The sequence below is a fragment of the Cetorhinus maximus genome, chromosome 30, assembly GCF_964194155.1.
Source record: "Cetorhinus maximus chromosome 30, sCetMax3.hap1.1, whole genome shotgun sequence".
Lineage (NCBI taxonomy): Eukaryota > Metazoa > Chordata > Chondrichthyes > Lamniformes > Cetorhinidae > Cetorhinus > Cetorhinus maximus.
The window spans coordinates 7903830-7928195 of record NC_135908.1 but is presented as its reverse complement, the minus strand read 5'-3'; the positions used below and the strand labels follow the sequence as shown (position 1 = coordinate 7928195).

Below are 24366 nucleotides of genomic sequence, written 5' to 3'. Positions count from 1 at the left end.
GCAGTCAATGTTGCTCCACAACGCAGAAATGAACAGCTTTCTGTATCTCCCCCACCCGAGTTAAGGAACTTTTATAGATCATATGAGCTATAAAATAACCTAATTCACACTGCACTGAAATACACTGACTGTTGTTACATAGCAAAATGCATCAACCATTCTACGGCTGCAGAATCCCACTGACCAGCACTCAGATAAATGACCAGCTGGTCTTTCTTTTGGTGATGTTGGCTGGAGAGTGATGAATATTGGCCAGGAAACTGGGGAACTCTCCGCTCTTCTTTGAATAGTCCTTTTGGTCCTCAACTCAAACCCTAGAACAGGCAGTCGGTACTCCAAATTTAACAGCAGAACTGAGGCATGACATCTTTGACAGCAGCACTCCCTCAGTACTGCACTGGATTATGGTCCAAATTCATAAAATGATCAAACGAAAGGAGGTAAGGGTGTCACAGACTGAGCCGAGCAAAACCAACACTTTGAATATACATTTTGTAAATTTGATGATAATGTGGGTAGAATTATGGGACGATATTGTACAAATCACTGTTACAGATGATAGAATTAAATATGATTTATCATACACTTTGTGTCACTTCAGGTTCTGTGCAACAATATTAACAGATATTTATTTACCTGATAATATTATCTGTACCTGTAGAAAGTGCATCTCTGTTTATTCAATCACTTGCAGAATAAATATTGCTTTGGGACAGAGGTGCAGAGATAAGCAGTGAAGATTATTCCTTCAGTAAAGGGAATCTGGATAAGTTCATGAGGGTGAAAGGAATAGGAAGATATGTTGATAGGCGAGGTGAAGTATTACAGAATCACAGGATTGTTACACTGCAGAAGTAGGCCATTTGGCCCATCATGTCTGCACCAGCTCTCCAACTGAGCAATTCACCTAATGCCATTCCCTGCCTTCACCCCGTAACCCTGCACATTCTTCCTTTTCAGATAACCCTCTAATTCCCTTTTGAATGCCTCGATTGAACCTGCCACCACCACCTCTCAGGCAGTGCATTCCAGACCCTAAGTAGGGTGGGAGGAGGCTCATGTGGGATATAAACACCAACATGGGATAAAATGACCTGTTCCTGAGCTATATAATTCTATATAGATTAATTATTAGAGATGGTTCAGGATGTTTACTTGTTTACTTTGGAAAGAGGGGAGGTGAAGGAAAATTAACTTCCGTTTTCTAATTTTGAACCAGGTAAAAATTCCTCACTGTGCTGAATGGTTCAATTATTAAGAGAAGAAAAGTTTAAAAATAAGCAGTTAGGAGTACGATGGGAGGTTTGAGGTTGGGGGAAGCTTTTATGTCAAGGGGCCTAAGCCTTGTGGGGTAAGAGATTGGGACCACTGAAGCAGACAGAATGGTCAGCTGAGACTTTGTGTTTTCATACACTCAAAGTGTTCAGAATCCATGGAACTATTACAGTGAAGAGTCATTGTCCGAAAGGCTAGAGAGAAACCTGGCACAAAAAAAAGACCATTTATATAAGGTGACAGATTCCTCGCCCCAATGGATGTTTGTGCCACAGAGGAGCCCATTGATTGCAGTATAGCAGTGAGAAAGCGTAATGTGATATCAATCAATCGATTTTTTCCCTGAAATATACTTTGTTCGTAAAATTTGTAAAAGTACAATACAAAGCAATTTTGACATTACACAAAGCAACACACATCAATTAATACAGGACAGCACTTTAGGGTACCTCACTTCATTTACAATGCTGATTACACCTACAGTTACATTGATTTAAACATTTCTGATGCAAACAGCCCTCGGGACTTGACACTAGCTCCAGTCCCTGAGTGAATCAATCCATAGTTCGAGATAATAAATGGATATTTGCAACAGAAACTTCCTCTGGGTTTTTCTTTCAATGAATGCAATTGTATTCATAAGCTAAACCTTAAAGGTCACAATAGTGGATAAAGATGTTGCAAGCTGTATTTATTTATGGACAAGTCTTGATTTATTCAGTCGGATTTGACAATGAGGAGCCCATCTCTGCAGCCTGAAGCTGAGGCAGCCTGAAGCTGAGCCAGCCCTGGCCACGCCCCTCCGCCTTTGATTGACAGCTCCGCCTGGTGACGCCATCAGTCAGCGACGCTATCCCGGCCGCAGTCACCGGGGCAACCGGAGTGAAGATGGCGGAAAGGGTGAGAGGGCTTTGGGCCTGGGGCGGGATAGAGGGGGAGAAGGAGCTGAAGTTGGGGCCGGGGGTTTAATTCCCAGGAGCTTCGGGAATCCTGAGGTTTGCTCCTGAAGCTTCAGCTCCATCAATTCCTGAGTCAGGGTGTGGCTCAAATTCCCCCTTCCATATATATTACTGCCTTAGTGTCCCCATCAAACACTCCCAGGACAGGTACAGCACGGGGTTAGATACAGAGTAAAGCTCCCTCTACACTGTCCCCATCAAACACTCCCAGGGCAGGTACAGCACGGGGTTAGATACAGAGTAAAGCTCCCTCTACACCGTCCCCATCAAACACTCCCAGGACAGGTACAGCACGGGGTTAGATACAGAGTAAAGCTCCCTCTACACTGTCCCCATCAAACATTCCCAGGGCAGGTACAACACGTGGTTAGATACAGAGTAAAGCTCCCTCTACACTGCTGCAATAATGTACCTCAGTCCCAACTCAGTAAGGTGCAGCAATGTGGTACCAGCTAGCCTTTTGACCTCTTGTGTAAGTTTACCAATTTAGTGTGAAATCAGGGCCAATTGTTCCCATGAATACCCATGAGCAGCTGGATAGGAACAGCCTAATTTCTTATAATTTTCTTGTTGCAGACTAGTGTGGCACTGCTGCGGGAGGATGGCAACAAACATTTTAAATTGGGAGACTACGAGAGGGCTTTGTGTTGCTATACACAGGCAATTGAGCTTTCCCAGGACTTTTCAGAGGGCATGGTCCTGCATCGCAATAGAGCAGCCTGCTATCTTAAACTAGTGAGTAAAAATTAAATGAGCAAAATTTTACAGGTGACCTTTTGAAAACTGGTCAATCGAGTAATTATAGTTGGTACTGATTGTTTAATTAGCTCAGGCCTATGTCTGATTTTTGTATGTTTACTCCCATTATTTATTAGGAGGAGTACTCAAAAGCTGAAGCTGATGCCTCGAAAGGTGGGTGAAAAGAAATTTATGTATCTTGCATATATAAATCATCAGTGCTGAGAGTCAGCCTCTTTACTTGGCTGTGTGTACGTGCTACCGCAGAATATTTGAATTAGGAATCGCCTGAATAGTGTGTCTGTGTCCACGCCATCCTCTTTATGAGGCTGATGGAATCATTCAGATTGCACCATGAGGACAAGTACTGGACCAGAAAAGACTCTATTGTGAACTCGGTCAGTCCTAAAAACATCTATCCCACAAACATCTCTCCAAATTATCTCTTAACTCATTCTCCAGTGGGCAGTTGATTCCACCCGTTGGTGCCACTTGTTTAAGGTAGTTAAATCTCTGTGTAGATCCTTATTGACCCTCAGAATGTTTGTTCCCCAGCAATGATTGTCTTTTTGTTCTCAGTGATTGAGGTGGATGGGAAGGATGTGAAGGCTCTGTTCCGCAGAAGCCAGGCCCTGCAGGAGCTGGGGAGACTGGATCAGGCATTTGCTGATATCCAGAGATGTGCTGTTCTGGAACCAAAGAACAAAGTATTTCAGGAATTGCTGCGACAAATTGCAACAAAGGTCCAGGAGAAGGTAAGGGGCAGATGGGTAGGAGGGAAGAGACAGTTTGGGTGGTGAGGGAGACCTGTATGAGGAGGAGCTAAATCTGAAGGTAGGGAGAGAAGTGTGTAAGATACGCTGCTGGGATTGTCTTTGGACATTTCCTTTTAACCCTGGTCCTCATATATTGTCAGTGTCGCATGATATAAAGATTTTCTTCAGTTTCTTTATACTGTACAGATCGTTTTAACCTGACTCCAATAATTCTGCCATAGTAATTAGCTGGCTATTCCTCACATCTCTGTATCCTGTTTTTTGAGAAACTCCTGTCAAGAGAAAAGGGGAGAAATCACTAGTAGAGACATTTAAAAGCAGGTTTTCAACTAGTAAACCACAGACTGGATGCGCTGAAAGATCACCTTGTGTTAGCAGTACAAATCTGCAAGGAACTTTCTTCTCTGAGGGTAGTGAATCTGTGGAATTCTTTACCGCAGAGGGCTGTAGAGGCTGTTGGGTTGTTAAGTATATTCAAGGCTGTGAGAGACAGATTTTTAATCAGTAAGGGAATCAGGGGTTATGGGGAAAAGGCAGGAAAGTGGAGTTGAGGATTATCGGATCAGCCATGATCTCACTGAATGGTGGAGCAGACCCGATGGGCCGAATGGCCTACTTCTGCTCCTTATGTCTTATGGACAAGGCAGCCTACCCATTCACTCTGTGTTATCACTGGGCTTCAGTAAACGATAACTGAGTATGTAAAATATTCATACAATTCTAGAGTTTGGGCAGAGTTTGGAGAGAGCCCTTGGAGCTGTTCACAAGAAGCATACTGCTCAATATTGAAGTGTGAATTTAAAAAAAAGTCCCCTTAAAAATAGTGAAGTTGTACCAATAATCGAAGATGGTAAATATCACTCAGGACTGTATCATCGCTACTGAGCTTCAGTCTGCTGATGAGTTCTTTTTATTCCCAGTGTAATGTCCTCACTGTGCTGAACCCATATCTCTATTCCAGGTCCGACTACAGTCTTCCACTGATGCCCGGGTGGAGCAGATGTTTAACATCCTCTTGGATCCTGGCGAGAAAGACTCTGACAAGAAACAAAAGGTCTGTGCTTTCCTAAAACTATTCTCGTCGGAGACAATGTTCTGCACTTGCTACTGGTAGCAAGTGTCTGGGTCAGGGATAGCTGTCCCTGGGTTTGCAGAAGAGTGTAATGCTGGGCGTATAATGTTTTCATTCTGTATTCGCCTTGAACTGTGGAGAGACCGTCAACAGTGTAATTGTAGATTCTTTCCTTCCATGCATGGGTTACATCATAATGAATTGTGTAGCATTAGTTAAATGACCAGGTAGTTAGTTCTTGATAATGTTGACTGAGGGATAAATTCCAGCTGGATATTGGAAAAAAAATCCCGGCTGTTCTCTGACTAGTGCCATTGCATCTTTTACGCTCTCTTGAGAAGGCAGGTTTGACAATCTCAACCAAGAGAATGCTCCTCTGACAGTGCAACACTCCCTCCGTACTGCACTAGGGTCATTTTAGTTTGTGGTCAAGTCCTGGCATGGGACTTGACCTTATGACCTTCTGACTCTGAGGCAACAGTGCTATCAGCTGGGCCACAGCTGAAATTTAAATTATAAAATATATAGTTTTGAAACCAAGAGTTTCCACATCTTTTCACTCCAAATTGAGGCAATGACCTTTCATCTTTTCTTTCCCCTCCAGGCTGTTCAGAATCTGATTGTTCTTGCCCGGGAAGACGCAGGAGCTGAAAGGATTTTTCGCAGTGATGGAGTGCGCCTCCTGCAGAAGATGTTGGACACTGCGGATATGGACATTGTGCTGGCTTCACTACGGACTCTAGTGGGGTTGTGTTCAGGCCACCAATCCCGGGTTAGTCAGGCAGACAGTGTTTGGGGGGTGGGGGGAGCAGGGTGGGGAACCTACCCTCAATTCTTTTTAAAAAAATAATAAATTGTCTGTGAAGCTGAAACCTTGCTCTACAGAGCCACCTAGTGACCAGAGACTCCATCTTGACAGTTGACACATCAAAAATTAAATTGGAAAATGTTGATACAGAAGTATGATGAAAGATCGTATAATTTCTACTTATTTGGTGCCTTTAATATCGTCAGATGTTCCAAGGAGCTTCACAGAAGTGCTTTCAAACAAAATTTGAATATAGGAAGTTATGTCTCCTGGTAGGAAGTGGGAGCTTTATAAAATATATTTAATATATATTTCTAATTTTTTTTTGCTCCCGTTGTGAATCTTTCAATCAATCATCCGTCAGTGGTAACTGCTAAATGCTATGTCCTGGGGAACATGACTCACCCATCATCAGAAATGAATTCAGTTTAAACTGTATCTATTTATTTTATTGTAGAAAGAATTTGCATTTATGTAGCACCTTAGTGTTTATCTGAACGCCTGTGTTTAGCTTTGATTCCTGTTTGCAGGCGATGGTGATTTTGCATACAGTAGGAATGGACAGGTTCTGTCGTGTGATGGGCAGTGACAAGGAGCAGGTTTCCCTGGCAGCGTGCAATGTCCTGCAAGGCATGTTCGATTCACTGAAAGGTGGAATAAAAAGCGATATTCGCGGGAAAGAGGAGGCACTGGTTCTCGGTGAGTGGCTTTCCGTGGGAGAACGATTTTCCGTCGTTTACAACGGGAGTTTGACTGTCACCATATGATTTCTGCAGCGAAAGTACAGTTTTATTTTAGTTAACTGGCATTGTCTTTTTAGAAAGGAGTCCCTGAGATTGTGTTGAATTGGGGGGGGTACCCTGGAGAGTGTTGGTAGTTACACGGGGTCCACACATGGAAAAGTTTGAACATTACGTGAATAGTTCTTCCAGATTGTAAAACATTAATTAAGCTGCGTATTAGAATCGCTAAGGATTTTTAAATTGATTTTTAGAACCCATGAAAGATTTGAAGATGATAGTCCACCAGCTGCTGGAGATGTTGATTCAGCGCCAGGTTTCCACCCATGGCCGAGACAACGCCATTAACCTCCTCGTTAAGAACGTTCCACGGAAGTCCTTACGGGACCCCAACAACGCCATGACGATCTGGGTAATCGATCAGGGTAAGACGTAAACTGAAGGAGCCGGGTGCGTGTGTGTGTCAGAAAAGCCACTTTTTTAATACTTGTTCACTGTTTGGCGAGGCCAGCATTTATTGTTGTGGGCCCAGAGTCAGATATAGGCCACACAACAGATTTCCATCCCAAAGCTGCATTAGTGAACTGAATCGATTTTTAATGACAGTACATTGGTTACATGCTCACAATTAGCGACACTAGCTTATTGTTCCAGATTTGTTTGATTAACTGATTTTAGCTGCAGTGGGATTTGAACTCATGTCTCTGGATATTTGGTCCAGGTCTCTGGACTATTGTTCCAGTAACATAACCATTATCCTACTGTTCCCCTGTTTGGCAAGGCTGACCAGGTACAAAGTTTAAACCGATGTACAGACACTAACTAATGCTGTTCTAATTTCCTATTATTTACCAACGCAGTAACAATGTTAAGAGGAACTCTTTACAAATCTCCAATCCCACAAGACTCAAATGTGTCAAAGCAGGGAGTAAGAAATCAGCAGGAGCAGAATTGAAATAAAAACAGAATTCGGTGGAAGTACTCAGCAGGTCTGGCAGTGTCTATGTAGAGAGAAACAGAGTTAACATTTCAGACCTGTCATCAGAGCGGAATTGGGCTACCTAGGCTTTGAGGGTCTGACTATTTGATCCGATTGTCAGCTTGTGGGACGCATGTCCAACTGCTTTATTAAAACTAAAATATAGTGACATTTATCATAGAATATTTATAGTGCAGAAGGAGGCCATTTGGCCCATTGAGTCTGCACTGGCTCTCAGAAAGAGCATTCCCCCTAGTCCCACTTCCCTGCCTTATCCCCGTAACCTTGCACATTCGCTCTTTTCAGGGAGCAATCCAATTCCCTTTTGAATACCTTGATCGAACCTGCCTCCACCACCCTCTCAGGAAGTTTGTTCCAGGCTCCAGCCACCCTCTGGGTGAAAAATTCTTTCCCTCACATCACATTTACTCCTTTTGCCAATTATTTTGAATCTGTGCCCTCTAGTCCTTGGTGCTCTCTTTACTGCCTACGAGATCAGGTTCTGCCTGTCTTTGTTTTTCTTCCAGATGCAAATTCTGGGTGTGGGTATTCAGCTACTTCCACATTGATGCAATGTGGACCTAATCACTGTGTCCTGCGTCTCTCCTGGATGGACTAGGGTGAGAAGAGAGGCTTTTGTAGAGTGGGGCATTCACAGTGGGTGCCAAATAATTCAATCACACAGAAATACGTAGAATTTTCAGCACAGAAATATTCGGCCGAACGAGTCTTATGTTGGTATTTATACTCCACATGGGCCACCTCCCACCCCTCTTTATCTCACCTGATCAAGATATCTAATTGTCTTCTGTCTGCGCTGATCAGGAATGAAGAAGATTCTAGAAGTGGCCGGCACAGTTTCAGAAATTCCTGACAGCCTTTCAGTAACGGACAGTGGTCGGATGAGCGTGTCGGTGCTGCTGAACAAACTTTATGATGATCTCAAATGTGATGCAGAGCGAGAAGCTTTTCACAAACTCTGTGAAGATTACGTCAGGTAGGGAGTTGGAATATGAATGACAAAGGGGGCCGGAAGGTGCAGCTCTAATTCCTGCTCTGTGCTGAGTTAGCTGATAATAACAATAATGCTTAATGCCCCTGTTCACAAAGAAAAATCAGCCACAATTCTGATATCCGTGACTCCTGCTGGAAGAGAAACGCGCCTAATTATGAGGCTTGGCCCTCACAGTCGAACACTGTCCCTGGTATTCAAATCCCTCCGTGACCTCACCCCTCCCTATCCCTGTAACGTCCGCAGCTCTACAACCCTCTGAGTTCCCTGCGCCTCTCCAATTTTGGCCCTTTCAGCATCCCTGATTTTAATGACTCCACCATTGGTTGTTGTACTTTCAGCTGTTGAGACGCGATGATCTGGTATTCTTTTCCTAAACGCCTTCACCTCTCTACCTTCCTCTCCTTAAAACCTACCTTTCTAACCAAGCTTTTGGTCACCTGTCCTAATATCCCCTTATGTGACTTGGTAACAGGAGTTTATGTCTTGGAATAAAGCAGAGATTAGGGAATAATATAATTAAAAAAAAAAACCGCAGCTGAATTATTCCCCTGCGCAGGGACCGCTTTGAGTCTTCAGGAATGGACGGAAAGCTGCAGGCCATCCAGACTGTGTCCGCACTACTCCAGGGGCCCTCAGAGGTTGGAAACCGGGTGCTGGAGATGAGCGGGATCTTGGAGTGCATGATAGCGTTGTGCAGCTCGGAACGGGAGATCGACCAGCTGGTCGCTGTGGAAGCTCTCATCCACACGGCAGGCAAGTCGAAGCGGGCTTCATTCATCACTGCAAACGGGGTGACCCTGCTGAAGGACATCTACAAGAGGAATGAAAGTGACCAAATCAAGATCCGGGCTTTGGTGGTAGGTCATGGCTATTTCACCGGGCGAAGTTTAGGATAGTGGTCAGAAAACTTTGCAAAAGTTTTATAGATAGCCGAGCAGCTCATCCCGTTTCATTTCCACTCCCCGAGGCGGGGTTAAATATATGATATTTTTGCCTCTTTCCCCAGAGACCACCCTGATTCCTCTGGGCTGCAGAGGTTCAGCGGTCCAATGAGTCTGTAATAAGTTGGCTAATCTCTACCAGGTTGGAATGAAAGGTGCCTCAAGACCCCTGGGTTATGGAGGGGTGACTTTGATTGTTACAGCACCCAATTGCGCATGTCTGAATGTCAGATTTTGTCTGTGATGCCCCTTGTTGTTGAATAATTGCTAAGTTTCAATGTCTAGTTTCACTCGTGAATAGAGGTTACTTGATTTAGATAGTTTACTCCAATGAGCCAGTACCATCAGGAATGGAGTGGAGGGGACAGACTTGGTTGGAAATAATATTTGTTAAAAATATTATTGAGGGAACACTGAACTTAAAGCACTGTGCGCGTTCCAAAACTTTTCTTCCCCTTTGACCCATCTGATTATTAGAGGGACTGTCATAAGCTTTACTGACATTTTCTACACAAAGGACACTTTGGTTCTGACCTCACCATCTCATAGGCACTGTACAAACTTTCTGTGGAGGTCTAGCCTGTGTCGTGTAAGTCCAACATTTGATCTGCTTCCTTTTTCAGGGTTTGTGCAAGGTGGGTTCTGCAGGTGGAACAGACTACAGCATGAAGCAGTTTGCTGAAGGTTCGACTTGCAAACTGGCAAAGCAATGCCGGAGGTGAGCTGCGTTTTGATAATTCTGTTGCTGTGAGTGCAGTCGTGATGCTGTGACTCAATCACAGGGAGAGCGGAAGAGCACAGGTCCTGTGCCATTTTAACTGGAGATGGAGAAGAATCCTTTCGAGAAAGAAGGACCTTAGTTATTCAGTAGTTCTAATTTTGTATTATATACTATTCATGCTTATTGAGGTGTGGGACGCTGGGGAATAGAGCTTCTATTTTTAAAAAGCTCCCTCTACACTGCCCGTAACAATGTACCTCAGTTCCAACCTCAGAAGAGCGCCTCCTACTGCACCAGTGTGGCATTTTTGCACTTCCCATACCATATATGCTATGGTTCTTCTCACTGAGATTGCTAAGTAAGGACAATTTTGTGTTGTGTAACCACCAGGAATTGCATTTTGTAGGTCCATCAGTCTGTGCATGGGAAAATTGTTGTGAGCTTTTTGTGGCTGTGTGTTCATATTCATAAGGTTGCGTCCTGACCGGATCGCACAGCCACCCTCCAGTAGAAGTTTTACTGGCCTTAGGAAGATGGACAGCAGTTTGATTTTTAAAAGATTACATAGAATTACACACAGTCTACAGCACAGAAACAGGCCATTCAGCTAGCTGGTCTACGCTGGTGTTTTAAAATATATATATTTTATTCATTCACGGGATGTGGGCTTTGCTGGCTAGGCCAGCATTTATCGCCCATCTCTAATTGCCCTTGAGAAGGTGATGGTAAGTCTCCTTGAACCGCTGCAGTCCATGTGGTGTAGGCACACCCACAGTGCTGTTAGGGAGGGAGTTCCAGGTTTTTGACCCAGCGACAGTGAAGGAACGGCTGATATATTCCCAAGTCAGGATGGTGAGTGGCTTGGAGGGGAACTTCCAGGTAGTGGTGTTCCCATCTATCTGCTGCCGTTGTCCTTCCCTTCTAGATGGTAGCGGTTGTGGGCTTGGAAGGTGCTGCCTAAGGAGCCTTAGTAAGTTTCTGAAATGTACCTTGTAGATGGTACACACTGCTGCTTATGTGCGTCGTTTGTGGATAGGGTGCCAATCAAGCAGGCTGCTTTGTCCTGGCTGGTGTCAAGCTTCTTGAGAGTTGTTGGAGTTGCACGCATCCAGGCAAGTGGTGAATATTCTATCACACTCCTGACCTGTACCCTATAGATTATGAACAGGTTGTGGGGAGTCGGGAGGTGAGTTACTCACCGTGGGATTCCTAGCCTTTGACCTGCTTTGGTAGCTACAGTATTTATATGGCTAGTCCAAATCAGTTTCTGGTTAATGGTGACACCCAGGATGTTGATAGTGGGGTTTCAGTGATAGTAATGCCGTTGAATGTCAAGAGGAGATGATTAGATTCTCTCTTGTTGGAGATGGTCCACATGAGCTTCCTCCCATGCCTATTCACCTCACTCTATCAGCATATCCTTTTATTTATTTCCCACATGTGTTTATCCAGTTTCCCCTTAAATTTATTGATATTATTCACCTCAGCTACTGAAAGCAAGTTCCATATTCTCACCACTCTCTGTGTAAAGAAGTTTCTCTGAATTCCATTTGGATTTATGGCCCCTAATTCTGGTCTTCCCAACAAGTGGAAACATCTTTTCTAGATCTACCTTATCAGAACTCTTCATAATTGTGAAGACCTCTATCAGGTCTCCCTTGGCCTTGGCTTTTCTAGGTTAAAGAGCTCCAACCTGTTCAATCAATCTGTCTTGTTTATTTTGATTGTTACGGCTGTTAACTGTACCAGATCCACAATACATAAACAATATAAAAACAGTCGAGGAGAGGAGAGCAACGGGGACAGAAGCTGAAAGTGCAGCTGTGTTAACTACTACTGCAGCCCTGTTAATGGGCTCAGCACTCTAAACTGATCATGGAGGAGGTGTAAAGTGATGGATGATGCACCGAGGCTCTTTCTGATCACACTCTTGTTCTGATCTTGCCAGGTGGTTATGCAACGACTCGATTCAGTCCAGCACACGGCGCTGGGCGATGGAGGGATTGGCCTATCTGACCTTTGATGCTGATGTGAAGGAGGAGTTTGTGGATGACCAGCCTGCAGTGGAGGCTATGTTTGAACTGGCAAAGGTAAACAGCCAGCAAAGTGAGCGACAAAGGGAAAAGTGGAAGATATGCGTGTTCACTGGTCTGTATCCCATCCTCTGGCTGCATCTTTCGGATTTGTTGGAGCAACTTTGGCATGTTAACCCTTTGAGGTGCTTCACATGTTTGGCTTTCCATGCAGTTATACAGAGATAGTGTTCAAGTCCACCAGTGACCTTGTGGGTAATAAGCACTGCACTGTCCTGTTTGATTCCTAACCTCTACCAAGTTAATCACAAGGATAACAATACAGGTTGCTATTATTAGGCTAGCCCCTGGGATTGGGAGGAGAAAAGCCAGCCATTGTTCCCACTCCTGACTGTCTCTACAAAGCGGGTCGGGTGGGGGGTGGTGTGTGTGTGTGTGAATGCAAAGTGAGGACAGGATTGGGCACAGCTCTGGTAATCTGCACAATCTAACAGGCTGTAGAGGTTCACTGCTTCAGCTCAACTGGGTGAGATACTGGAAGCTGCTGGTCGCTGTTCTGGAACTGAATCTCAGCAGGAGGAGCCTCGGTTGAGTGGTTGAAACATTATATCTATTAATGATCTATCTGGGTTGTTTGTGATTAAAGTCTAACATTCCTATTTTATGATTCATAATGAGATGAATGATCAGTGTTTACTGCTCTTCTGTCCTTCCTGTTTTGTGTACAACGATGCCTCGCTTTTGTTCCCTCACCAGTCGGAGGATAAAACTGCTCTCTATGCAGTTGCGTCAACCCTTGTAAACTGCACGAACAGCTACGATAAGGAGACTCCTGATCCACAGCTTCTGGAACTGGCCAAATACGCCAAGCAGCATGTTCCAGAGGAGCACCCAAAGGTACATAACAGTTATTGCCTGTGTTTACAGGGAATGATACTAGTTATTCTTGCTCTGCCCATGAGCCATACAGATCTGCAAAGTTCCAGATCTGATTCCCCAGCCTGTGCTGAGTTAGTTGGGACATTATTATTGGTCCTCAGTGCTGCTTGGTACAGGGAGAGGAAATAATCACCCATGCTTCTCTTCCTGATCTGCTGACTCCTGCGAGGATTGTGTCTGTGAGGAGGTTGGCGGAAATCTGATCAAGATCAGCTGCGATTTCCCTCTGCCACCATCGAGTACCTGTTGACTCTGTCTCTCAGTTCACTCACAAAGAGCAATCTTTTGGTCATGGAGAGCTGGTGGGGCTGTAAACCCCATCCCAGAATGATCCAGCACAGAAACATCCCTTTTTGTCCATCAAATCTGTGCATCTGATTTTCTCTACATCTCGCCCAGTTCAGTACCACTCCCAACACCCTTTAAAATGCCAGCTACTGTAATCCCAGTCTCCTGTTCACTTGCTGTACTTTTTAATATTCCTCATTTTTTTCAAACAACTGCCTTGCTTTTATAAAAGTAAAATTATAGAAACAGGAGGGCAACCTCTCAAGCCCGCTCTACAATTCAGTTAGATCATGGCTGATCTGCTCCTGAACTCCATACCCATTTTTATTCCATATCCCTGCATATGGGGGAGAAAGTTCCAGGTGTCAACTTCTGTGAAGCACCGCTTCCCGACTTCAGTGTACGTCAGTGGCTTCTGGCAGAGAGCTTCATATTCTAACCACCCCACGAGCTAAAGGCATTTTTTTTCCAATCAGCACCTCAATTCTTTTTGAGAACTGAAAAATGATTCAGCACTTAACGTGACATTTTCTGAATTGCAGGATAAACCCAAGTATGTAGGGAAACGGATTGGGAAGCTGCTGAAGGCAGGGGTGGTGTCAGCACTGGTGTGTATGACAAAGAAGGAGAGTCCAGCCTTGACAGATTCCTGCAAGGAAATGATTACTCGGTATGTGTATGGCTGCATTAATCAAACTATTGTTGCATAGGAAGCGTTTCACATACAGTGACTTATTTAGTGCCATGACCTGTTGTTTTGTGGGCAAGATGGTACAAATGGCTACAAGATGTCTGAGGGAGGTTACCAGAAGAACTCTCTGCTCTTCAAATAGTGCTATGGGACCTTTCATCTGCCTGAATCACTGCAACAGGCATAGAAGGCCTCAGTCTAAAGGATGGCTCCCTCAGCACTACACAAAGACTCACGCAAGCCCTGGAATGGGACTTGAAGCCACAAAGAAAGAAAGATGGCAGTGCGGAACTCCCTCAGTAATGCACTGAATTACTCCAGTCACTGGCTCCTGACTCGCAGCCTTATGACTGAAAGGTGAGAGTGCTACCACTGAACCAAACTCGTGTAACACAACAAAACTGGGTCCATTGTATTACTGGTTTTACTAACCAGCCTGGTTTATCACTAGGAATTAAGAACATCCTCACTCAGCACCAGATAACTCTGTAAGCCAGTATTCCTGTGGGTGTTCCTGGTCCTGGCTGAACCAGCATGTGTGAACCAAACTCCGGTGGTGTCTCTGCCAACACCTGGTCCCTAAGCATTAACTTTTCCAATAGGTGCTTTAAAACTTTATGTTGGAGTAGACTGTATATTGATTAACCAGCAAGCAGACACTTTTTTGGTTTCTCAGTAGATAGATTTGAGAGGCCATAGACTTGGTTAGAGGATTAACTTAAGCTTTATGTTAAAAATGTACAGGAGTTTTAACTCTTTTGCCCCCTAACCTGCCCATGGCTCAGTCTATAAATGTACTATCCGATGGTACTGAGCAGATGGTTAGCGATGCTGTCAGTAAGGGTGATGCTGAGGGAGTAGCTGCCACTGTTTGTAGATCTATCTACCAACTTCAGGCAATGTTTGTGCCAGTGTCCAGTGTTTCAGAGCCTTGGTCCTCTTCATTCACTCACAACCAGGTTAAACAGCCTTTTTACTGCGTTACTTAGCAGCCCTGTAACAGAGAGTTACTTACTACTGTGTTGCTTAGCAGCCCTGTAACAGAGAGTTACTTACTACTGCGTTACTTAGCAGCCCTGTAACAGAGAGTTACTTACTACTGCGTTACTTAGCAGCCCTGTAACAGAGTGGAAGTGGTGTAAGACTCAGAACTTCAAACCCTCTCTGTATTTCAGGGTGTTCCTGTCTCTGGTTGAGGCCCCGGAGGATCGTGGAATCATGGTAGCTCAGGGTGGAGGCAAGGTGAGTGTGGCAGTGAGCATGTTAGCTCCTTGGCTTTTCCCCAAATCAGTGGGCCATGTGATTTGTATCTCTTTATAAAAATGCAATGTAGCCCTTGTGGTATAAAGAATGGAGACAACAGTGATAAGACAACAATGTTGTCCAAGAACAGTTAGTACCTGCAGGTATTAGTTTCCTCTTCTGAAAATACTGTCCGATGCTAGAATACGATGCCGTGATTGCCAAACAACCTGCTCTGTCGCTCAAGTTCCATTCTTTTTGGCAAAGTGTCACTAAGCAAAATTCCCAAGTGAAGGCCCTTACAGCTTAGCCTGATAAAAGCAAAAAACTGCGGATGCTGGAAATCCAAAACAAAAACAAAAATACCTGGAAAAACTCAGCAGGCCTGGCAGCATCTGCGGAGAGGAACACAGTTAACGTTTCCAGTCCGAATGACCCTTCAACTGTTGAAGGGTCATTCGGACTCGAAACGTTAACTGTGCTCCTCTCCGCAGATGCTGCCAGACCTGCTGAGTTTTTCCAGGTATTTTAATATTATTGGAGTTTATTGTAAAATCGAGTATGCATGTATGTGACTTAATTGAATGAGTCTTGGTGCTTTGATCTAAGAAGAGACGTTAGGATTGAAATGTTAATTAGATGAACATGGGGAAGTTTAAAAACATAGGTGTCAAGGGAACATTTGCATTTTCAAATAAACCAGGCTAGATTGCTTTCAAAGGGGAGGTGAAATGTGTCACCTAGCCAGGTGAAGTTTAGAAACAGTGTGTTTATTTTTCCAAAAGATTACTGGCAAAATTTAGTGCTATGAGAGGGTTTTATTATCAGGGAAATAAAGTCCAAAGAATAGTGAAACAAAGGGTATTTGCATTCAAAGAGGAAGATATGTATAAAGAAGAGAAGATTGTTTGTAAGTGAAGGCATTCTTAAGATCTTACAAGTGTGAAAAACCTTCAGCATCAATGCCTCAAGCTGCTGTCCTCAAAGGACTGAAGTTAAGAAAACTCACTTGGAATTCAGACTTGTTCAGGTTATCATGTTTCTTTGCCTAGGTCTTAAAAGCTGTGTCTTACTGTTGCCTTAACAAAAGTGTAACTGGGAGTTAGATTGATTAGGAGATTTAGAAGTTATCATAGTAGTAATTTGTAGATCTATGTATGTATTTAAAATCATTTCTCTTATTAATAAATGTTTAATCTAGTTTTATAAAAGACTTGGTGGTCTTATTACTACTGAATTCAAGGCACGCATCTCGAAATTTATACATATTGAAAATTAGTTGCGACAGTTGTTTCAAGTTTCCCTCAGGGATTTGAACAGCTCAGCATTTACCATAACATATCCTTCGATTCCTTTCTCCTTTGTATTTAAAGGGAACATAGATAATCACATCCATGCTATTCATTTCAACTGCTCCCTGTGGCAGCAGTTCCCCTTTCTGACTACTCTCTATGTAAAGACATTTCTCCTGAGTTCCCCATTGAATTTATTAGTGACTACCTTATATTTATAGTTCCTAGTTTAGAACTGTCATAAGTGGAAATATCTCCTCTATGTAGAAATGAGAGTTGTGTCTAACTTACAGGTCCCTATTGTTAATTGTATATTTGTATTTAATTATATACAGGTGGTGAGCAGTAACTGGGGATTCACTTGAGCTCTTATAAATAGATATGGACTGAAACTGTGGTTGTTGAGTTAGAAGCTGTATGCTTGTAATGTGTAACTCTGTAAATATATATAAAAGAGTGTAAAGGTTGGCTCCAGTTCTATCCTTCACAAACTGGCTTTCTGGAATAGAACATCTTGTGAGGGAACTGTTACTGATCTTTAGCACTCCTACCACCAGCATGATTGTGATCAGATTTAAATTGTCAGGATGGTATGAATGTGCTTCTAATGATCACATTTAATAACCTGGCTTATTACTTCCTCTGTTCCCACAGGCTCTGCTCCCTCTGGCATCAGAAGGCACAGAGGTTGGCAAGACCAAGGCGGCCCAGGCATTGGCAAAGATCACAATCACTTCTAACCCTGAGATTGCTTTCCCTGGAGAGAGGGTGAGTCCTGAGGATTTACATGCACTGCCTTAAGTTTTTTTTAAAGCAATTTTGAGCTTTTGACAGCTTTCCAGATAGTCTTAATTTTTTACTTCAAAATATTCAGCAGAAAATTTCACATGGTGTTGATCCATTTTAAAGATATTGATGGTACACTGAAAGGAGGCACTGGCCTTTCCCCACTAGGAACTGGGATCGAATTCAGCCCTGAATAAAGGGATGGATACCTCTCTATCTTCTGACTGTAAAGATTCTATGTAAAATAGGTTTGGATAGTCAATCCAGTTCCTAGTGAACATGGCCCCACAGTTCAGATCTATCCCTATATCACCACACCATTCACAAAGGTCGAAGGAAGGTTGGTTTCAAAAAAGGCCACACTGGTATAGTAGGAGGCACTCTGCTGAGGTTTGGATTATTGATGTTGTTGTTGAAATGGTGACTGAATAAACATTCTATTTTCGCTCTTCATTTCCTCAGGTTTATGAGGTAATCCGACCTTTGGTCAGCCTTTTGCACCTTGACCGTACAGGGTTGCAGAACTTTGAGTCACTGATGGCGTTAACTAATTTGGCTGGGATCAGTGAGAGGCTGCGGTAAGCGATTGGGTGAAGGGGCGAGAACGTGCTAGGGGAGTGGCTCCTCCAATAGTTTAGCACATAAGCACATTTCCTTTTTAAATTGATGAATCTCCACCTTCCCTCCCTAGTAACTGTTTCCATAGCTCTATTAACCATTGGTTGAAAAAGTTCTTTCACCATAGTAAGCCATTTCCCAGGACTGTCTTTGTCAGCTCTTACAATCTTTAATTAGACCACCTCGATCTCAACTCTTAAAAAGAAAACAACCCCAATTCCTTAATGTTTTTATACCTTTGAATCTTTGCTTCGAGTTATTTCTGTTGCTTTCCTCTGTTCCTCTCATGGCACTAATAACTTTCCTTTGGTAAAGTGACTACATTTCAGAAATATTCAATGGTGGTAAGGTACTTTTTGGGATGTCCTGAAGCCATGAAGCACACTATAATTCCAAGTCTTTCATTCTTAAGTGAGCAGACCTGCCAGATAGCCATGGAGCCTGAGATGGGCGAGTGCGTGCAGACTTGAAGTAAAAGTAAATTTATTACATTAAACAAATTGAACTTCACATTCAGGGGAGCTCCCCTAAAGCTTAAAGAGACACCAGTCCCTCAGTAACATGATGGAGTGGTTCCCAAGGCTTTGTGCTTGGATTACTGGAGTGGGCCTTGAACTAACTTCTGACTTGGTTGAGAGTGCGACCCAGTTGGGCAATGCTGGCACTAATTTACTGATTAATCTCTTGACTTCTTTTAGCCAGAAGATAATTAAGGAAAAAGCCATTCCAATGATTGAGAGCTACATGTTTGAAGACCACGAGATGATCCGATTGGCAGCCACGGAGTGCATGTGTAATATGGTCCTGAGTGAGGAGGTGCGTTAGTGCTGGGTGCAGAGCATTGCTGCCTGCTTTTCACTTCATAGCATTGTGATCTGTGGCTGTTTGAGTTCCTGTCATGGGTAAATGACATGATATGAAGCATGGCGATCAGGAAGGAACCAGGTACAATCCTCACTCTCTGGTAACTCACCTGGGCAGGAGCTGGGGGAACGTCACCTGGCTTCAGTGGGCCTGGGAGGAGGGACACCAGCCAGGATGCCTGGTCATGATTATTGTCCAGTGACCCCTAAAGGAAAACGTAAGTGTTTGGACATCGGGTGAGGTTAACTCTTGAGGGTCAAGTACCTTGCTGATACTCAGTGTCTCATAGCTGGTATAGTCACATTGGTGAGGTACAAGGTCTAATGGTACAGATAGAACTGACTCCCAGCAAGGGGAGCAGAGGAAAACACTTTGAAAAAATAACTAGTCAATAAAAGATTTTTCCTTGGATTGTCGTCTTGTTGGGAAGGAAAACTTTCTTTTTTCAGCAGCCTTAACCTTTCTTTCTGTTTGGATTTTGTTTCAGGTTCAGAAGCTGTTCCTGGTCGAGGGTACTGATCGTCTCAAACTGCTGGTGTTGTACAGCGGTGAAGATGATGATAAGTTGAGGTGCGCAGCTGCGGGGGCTGTAGCCTTTTTGACATCACTGCAGCCAAAGCTCTGTACCAAAATGACACAGGTGGTGAGTGACTTTACACGTCCTGCTCCTCCCTGCATCCTCAATGTGCTGCACTTGACTCATCGCCTTGCCTCCAACCTACTCATTCCTTGCCTCCCTTAATCTTCCTTCCTGCTTGCAGTCTGCTCCCCTCCTCTCCCAAGGGCACTGACTCCATCGGGGGTGCAAATATTTATTGCCCCTCCGATATCCTGTCCAAATGGTATTCTTTGCCTGTGAGCCTAGACCATATCTGTCAGTGATACATTTGACTAAGGAGGGCATTGCCAACGAAACTGAACTTGTTGTCACTTGACTGTCGCAGTCTAGAAGGAATGCTGGATAGTGATCAGGAATAGGAACCCTGGCTGATGGTGCTAATTAAGTTTCACATTCCAGGGGTACTGAGGCTGAGTGTAGCTCCTACTGCCACCACCAGCCCACTGCAGGTCCTCTAATGGCAAAGTCTGGAGATTGGACCTGTGAGGTTCAGTGATTCAGGGTTTCTTTTGGGAAGGGGGTTGAGGGCTTACGGTGTCAATTACACAAAAAGCTCAGGAGAAAAGTAGTGAAGCCCAGTGACAGCACAAGAGAACCTAGTGATCAAACCTAAACTTTTCCAACACTGTCACAAATTGATACTGAGCGGTGACTGGTACTTTGTGTTCAGGCAGTGAGATTTCAACAAATTGTGGCTCTTCGTAACTAGGTACTGTTTTAAATTTCAACGCTTGGATGAATCACCAGGAGAGCACCCTGTGAAGGGAGTATTTGACTCCTAAGGAAATCCACAGCCAGGCCAGATAGCACTGTCTCTCCAGCTAAGATGTGGTGTTCATTGCCAGCCTTTTGTGGGGTGGAGAAACTGAAAATATTGTAGAAAATGTATGGTCCACAATGATACAGTGCGTAAATGTACAGTCCTTTGTATTACAGAGCAGGGAATTCCCAGGTTTAATCCCTGCCTGTGGAAGGTCAGCTGATCTCACGCAGAGCACCAGCTGCAGTGCTTGATTGGCCTCAGTAACCTTGGCTGGGGCAGGGCTGGGGGTGAAATTCCTACGCTAGGTCACGACCAAAGACCAACGCTGAAAGGTTACAGGCATCCAGTGAAGAACAGGAATAAAAACAGAAAGTGCTGGAAAAACTCAGCAGGTCTGGCAGAATCTGTGGAGAGAGCCTATATGACTCTTCTTCGGAACCTGAGTGAAGAATAGGGTTGGCCTATAGAAGAAAGACCTGCAAACAGCAATGAGGTTATAACCAGATAATCTTTTTTAGTGATGTTGATTGAGGGATAAATATTGTCCAGGGCATAGGGGAGAACTCTCTGTTCTTCAAAATAGTGTAGTGGGATCTTTTATGCAGATGGAACTTCAGATTAATGTCTCATTGGAAAGGCTCCACCTCCAACAGTACAACACTCGTTCCGTACTGCACTGGGCATGTCAGTTTAGATCGTGCCCAAGTCCCTGGAGTGGGATTTAAACCCACAACCTACTGACTCAAGAAGTGAAAGCTATCCACAGCTGACACTGAGGTTGTATGAGCTCCCATGGTCAAATAGCTAGCAGACACAAGATCTAGGCTCTCAGTTAGAGAACCATCGTTTGGAGAGCAGCCATTGTCTGTGGAACTCGGCAGAGAGATGGTCAGTATGGCTCTGTTCCCTGTTCCTTTTGAAACAAATTTGCACTGCAGCTGGAAGTTACATCTTTGTGCTTTACTCTCTTCCCCCGCCGACAGACGAGCCACTGGTTGGAGATCCTTCAGGCGCTCATGCTGAGCTCGAACGTCGACCTGCAACACCGAGGGCTCGTCATCACGCTCAACTTAATGAACGCGGACCGGGAGCTCGCAGCCCTGCTCATGGAGACAGAGATGTTGGAAATCCTGTCTGCTATGAGCAGGGATGGAGATGAGAAGAAATGCAAAGTGTCGGCTGTTGCCAAGGATTGTCTTGCCCGAGCAGTGGAGTATGGACTAATAAAACCCACGGAGGAGGAGACCAGCCCCTAGTGAAAGCAAACACAGGACATTCCATGGACACATGAGCCAGCTTGCAGGCGAGAAACACTCCCACTAGGCGATACACTGATAACTACTTGCAATTGCATCTACGAGCCTCTTATTTTTGGATGGTAAACCATCCTGCACAATGAGTGCTTATCTTTCAATCACAGTACTTTACTGCAAGGGACACTATCCTCACAGCAGGACTTTGCTCATGTAATATTGTATCATTAAGGTGTTGAAGGAATTTCCTGCAGTATCAAAATCACTTCAAGAAAAAGAGCTCTCCTGGTTCAGAATTCATCTTTTTTTCTTATGCCCACCTCTCCAGTTTATGCTAGCCAATGGCTCATTCCCATGGCCACCCAGACCCTCTGATCCCTGGCCCCAGTGACCACTTTGTATCTGTGGACTGGGTCAGTGAAGGTTAGCAGGCTAATTGACCATGGAGGTCATCGTAGAGCAAGTATGCTCTTGACCTCGGCTGTAGGTCACTGGATGGGAGTGGGAATGGGTGTGGTTCTGGCCAATTACTCCCCCGCCCCCCCCCCACCCCCCAACCTCAAGGATGCTGAGGCCAATTTCACCTCCCTGGCTGAGCTCTGTTAACACAGATGGGGAATGCAATTTTCTCTTTGGACAGTCAAAGAGATGTCACAATTTTTTAAAATATAAAGTTATGAAGGAGCCTCAAACTAGACGGAATGTTAACATGAGTGGAACACAGTGATATAGATCTGCTTCTGGTCTAGCTGAGGAAGCTGTGACTTTTGATCAGAATATTTCAGTGAATACTGGTGCGGTCCATGGCACCTTTATTGAATCCATTCTAGTATTTGATGCACATTCGGTTTGGCATAGTTTGCAGCAATTTCATTATTGGGCTTGAACTTCATATCATAATGTGAACATCTAATCTGTGCTGCCACTGCAGGGCAGGAGTTTAGCAAGACCCTTGTTGGGAGGAGCTTTGGCTCTGGTGCAGCTTTGTAGTCAGTTTGAGAGTTGATACCTGACTTTCACAACAGAAGCTGCTCCACATTACTACTGAACTTGTAGTGTGAATTCAGACTTAGTGGCTTTCTATAAACCAGCTGTGTGAGATGAAAGTTGATGAATATGAGCTTTGTTTACACTGTACACCTTACACATTCATTTATTTTCACTTCACTTGAGTTAAACGAAAATTGGCTACCATCCATATCGTGTTTAATTAACCGGAATCATTTAAAGCTTGGCCTGCAAGTTGATGGTTCTGCCAGTTGCCAGCTAGTGCCTTTTATATTTAGGGTGAGATACATGTGACAGACAAGAAAAGAACTGATGGTCCATCAAGCCTGCCCAACAGCCTGATGTTTGGTCAGGGCGAAATACTTATTCCCTCCCATGACCTCTTCTCTTTCCCCCACCACCCCCCACCTCATAGCCATGTAATCTCCTGAGAGAGGCAAAAAATAACCAAAGGAAAGACCTAGGGCCAATAAGGGAAGAAACTACCCTGGAAAATTTCTCTCCGATTCAAACCCGCCCAGGAAATCTTACGGACCAAGTCTTACCAAAGACACTCGCTCTCTGTCTCAGCCAGGAACTAGTCCAACTTCCTCTTGAAGATGTGCAGAGATCAGTAGCCACCACACCAAGTGGCAACTCATTCTGGAGGCTCCCTAGTCTCCAGGAAAAGAGGAACACTCAACATCCAGTCTGTTACAATTTGTATGCAGTTAATGCTATACAGGTTCAACATTGATGGGATTTCACGAAATGTCAACTTGTTTGCAATCTTCATTCAATGCATCCAAACAATTAAGTGCGATTCAAGGGGATAAAAATTCCACAAGTTGCTGAGTCTAAATTCCAAAACTGTAATACCAGCAACTCTACTGTCAGAAGAGCAGCAGAAGAAAAGGATTTACTTGCAAAAAAAAACACATGAAGAATGGTCAACTGGACCAAGATCCATAAAGCAGATAACAACCGTGGACCAAAAAAATCAAAGCCCTCAAGAAAAACATAGAAATAAAGGCTGTATCTGAAGAAGCAACAAGACTGCTGACTATTTTGGATAGGAATTTTCCATTACAATTGTTAAGCTTTCATGAATTATGATTCATATTTAGTACAGTTCCCATCTATATTAAATCTAAATAAAAGCAGCATTAATGTTTAATAAATTTTGTTCCATCCAACAGAGATGGTAGAAGAGTTGAGATGTACAAGTAGAATCTGATGTTAGTGCAACCTGCACTACTAACATGCTACACAGTGCAGGAAGAGGTTCAATAACCTCACCTGATGGTCAAGGTAAACCATGTCACTGATGTTGCATCACCGATGTGGCTCACCCACACCAGGCAAGGCATTCATTCCTTTAACCTTCAGAAAAGCTCAAAATTGCTTTTAAAAAGCATGGTAGAAGTTTACAGCACAGAAAGAGGCCCTCTGAACAAAGGGCAAATAGGGATGAGCAATAAATGCTGGCCAAACCAGCAACACCCACATCCCATGAACAAAAAAAAAATCACATCTGTGGAGAGGGCGTTTCGCTTGGTATCTACGGAAAAGAAATGTAAAAATTACCATCATTGTATATGTTTTCTAAACCCCTCAGGAGGTAAAAAGGTTTTAAGGCTTAAGGCTGAGCTGTTCTTGTGGTTAAGTGTGAAAATATGCCCTTGATTCTTGTCCAACTTGGTGACCCAGTGTTGTATCCAATTCTATATTTCTGTATATTACAGTCTGTATCATTCCTGAACTATAAGCCTTTTTTTAAAGTCTTGTTAATTGTGCTGTGAAGTGCAAAAGTAGTGAAATGCATCACTTTAATATATAATCTTCCAGGAACTAATGTACTGCTACAATTCTATAAATAACCAGAATAAAGTCACTTTAATTATCTTGTGGTTGTGGTGACTGCAGTAACCTGTTCACCTTGTGTTGAGTAGGGGGTATGGTGCAGT

At 43.8% G+C, this 24366-nt stretch overlaps 1 protein-coding gene across 1 annotated transcript; it reads left to right on the top strand.

Annotated features, from left to right (window-relative positions):
* Positions 1 to 2027: 2027 nt before the first annotated feature.
* LOC144670016 (protein unc-45 homolog A-like) lies at positions 2028 to 24301 on the top strand. Its single transcript, XM_078532344.1, has 21 exons — positions 2028 to 2175; positions 2811 to 2969; positions 3110 to 3146; positions 3552 to 3727; positions 4710 to 4802; positions 5425 to 5592; positions 6159 to 6327; positions 6623 to 6793; positions 8173 to 8344; positions 8919 to 9219; positions 9927 to 10021; positions 11973 to 12114; positions 12814 to 12954; positions 13827 to 13954; positions 15151 to 15217; positions 17164 to 17277; positions 17758 to 17873; positions 18612 to 18729; positions 19265 to 19420; positions 21143 to 24143; positions 24215 to 24301. The coding sequence occupies exons 1-20, from the start codon at positions 2164 to 2166 to the stop codon at positions 21413 to 21415; spliced, it is 2808 nt and encodes a 935-aa protein (XP_078388470.1). The 5' UTR covers positions 2028 to 2163; the 3' UTR covers positions 21416 to 24143; positions 24215 to 24301.
* The last annotated feature ends 65 nt before the right edge of the window (positions 24302 to 24366 follow it).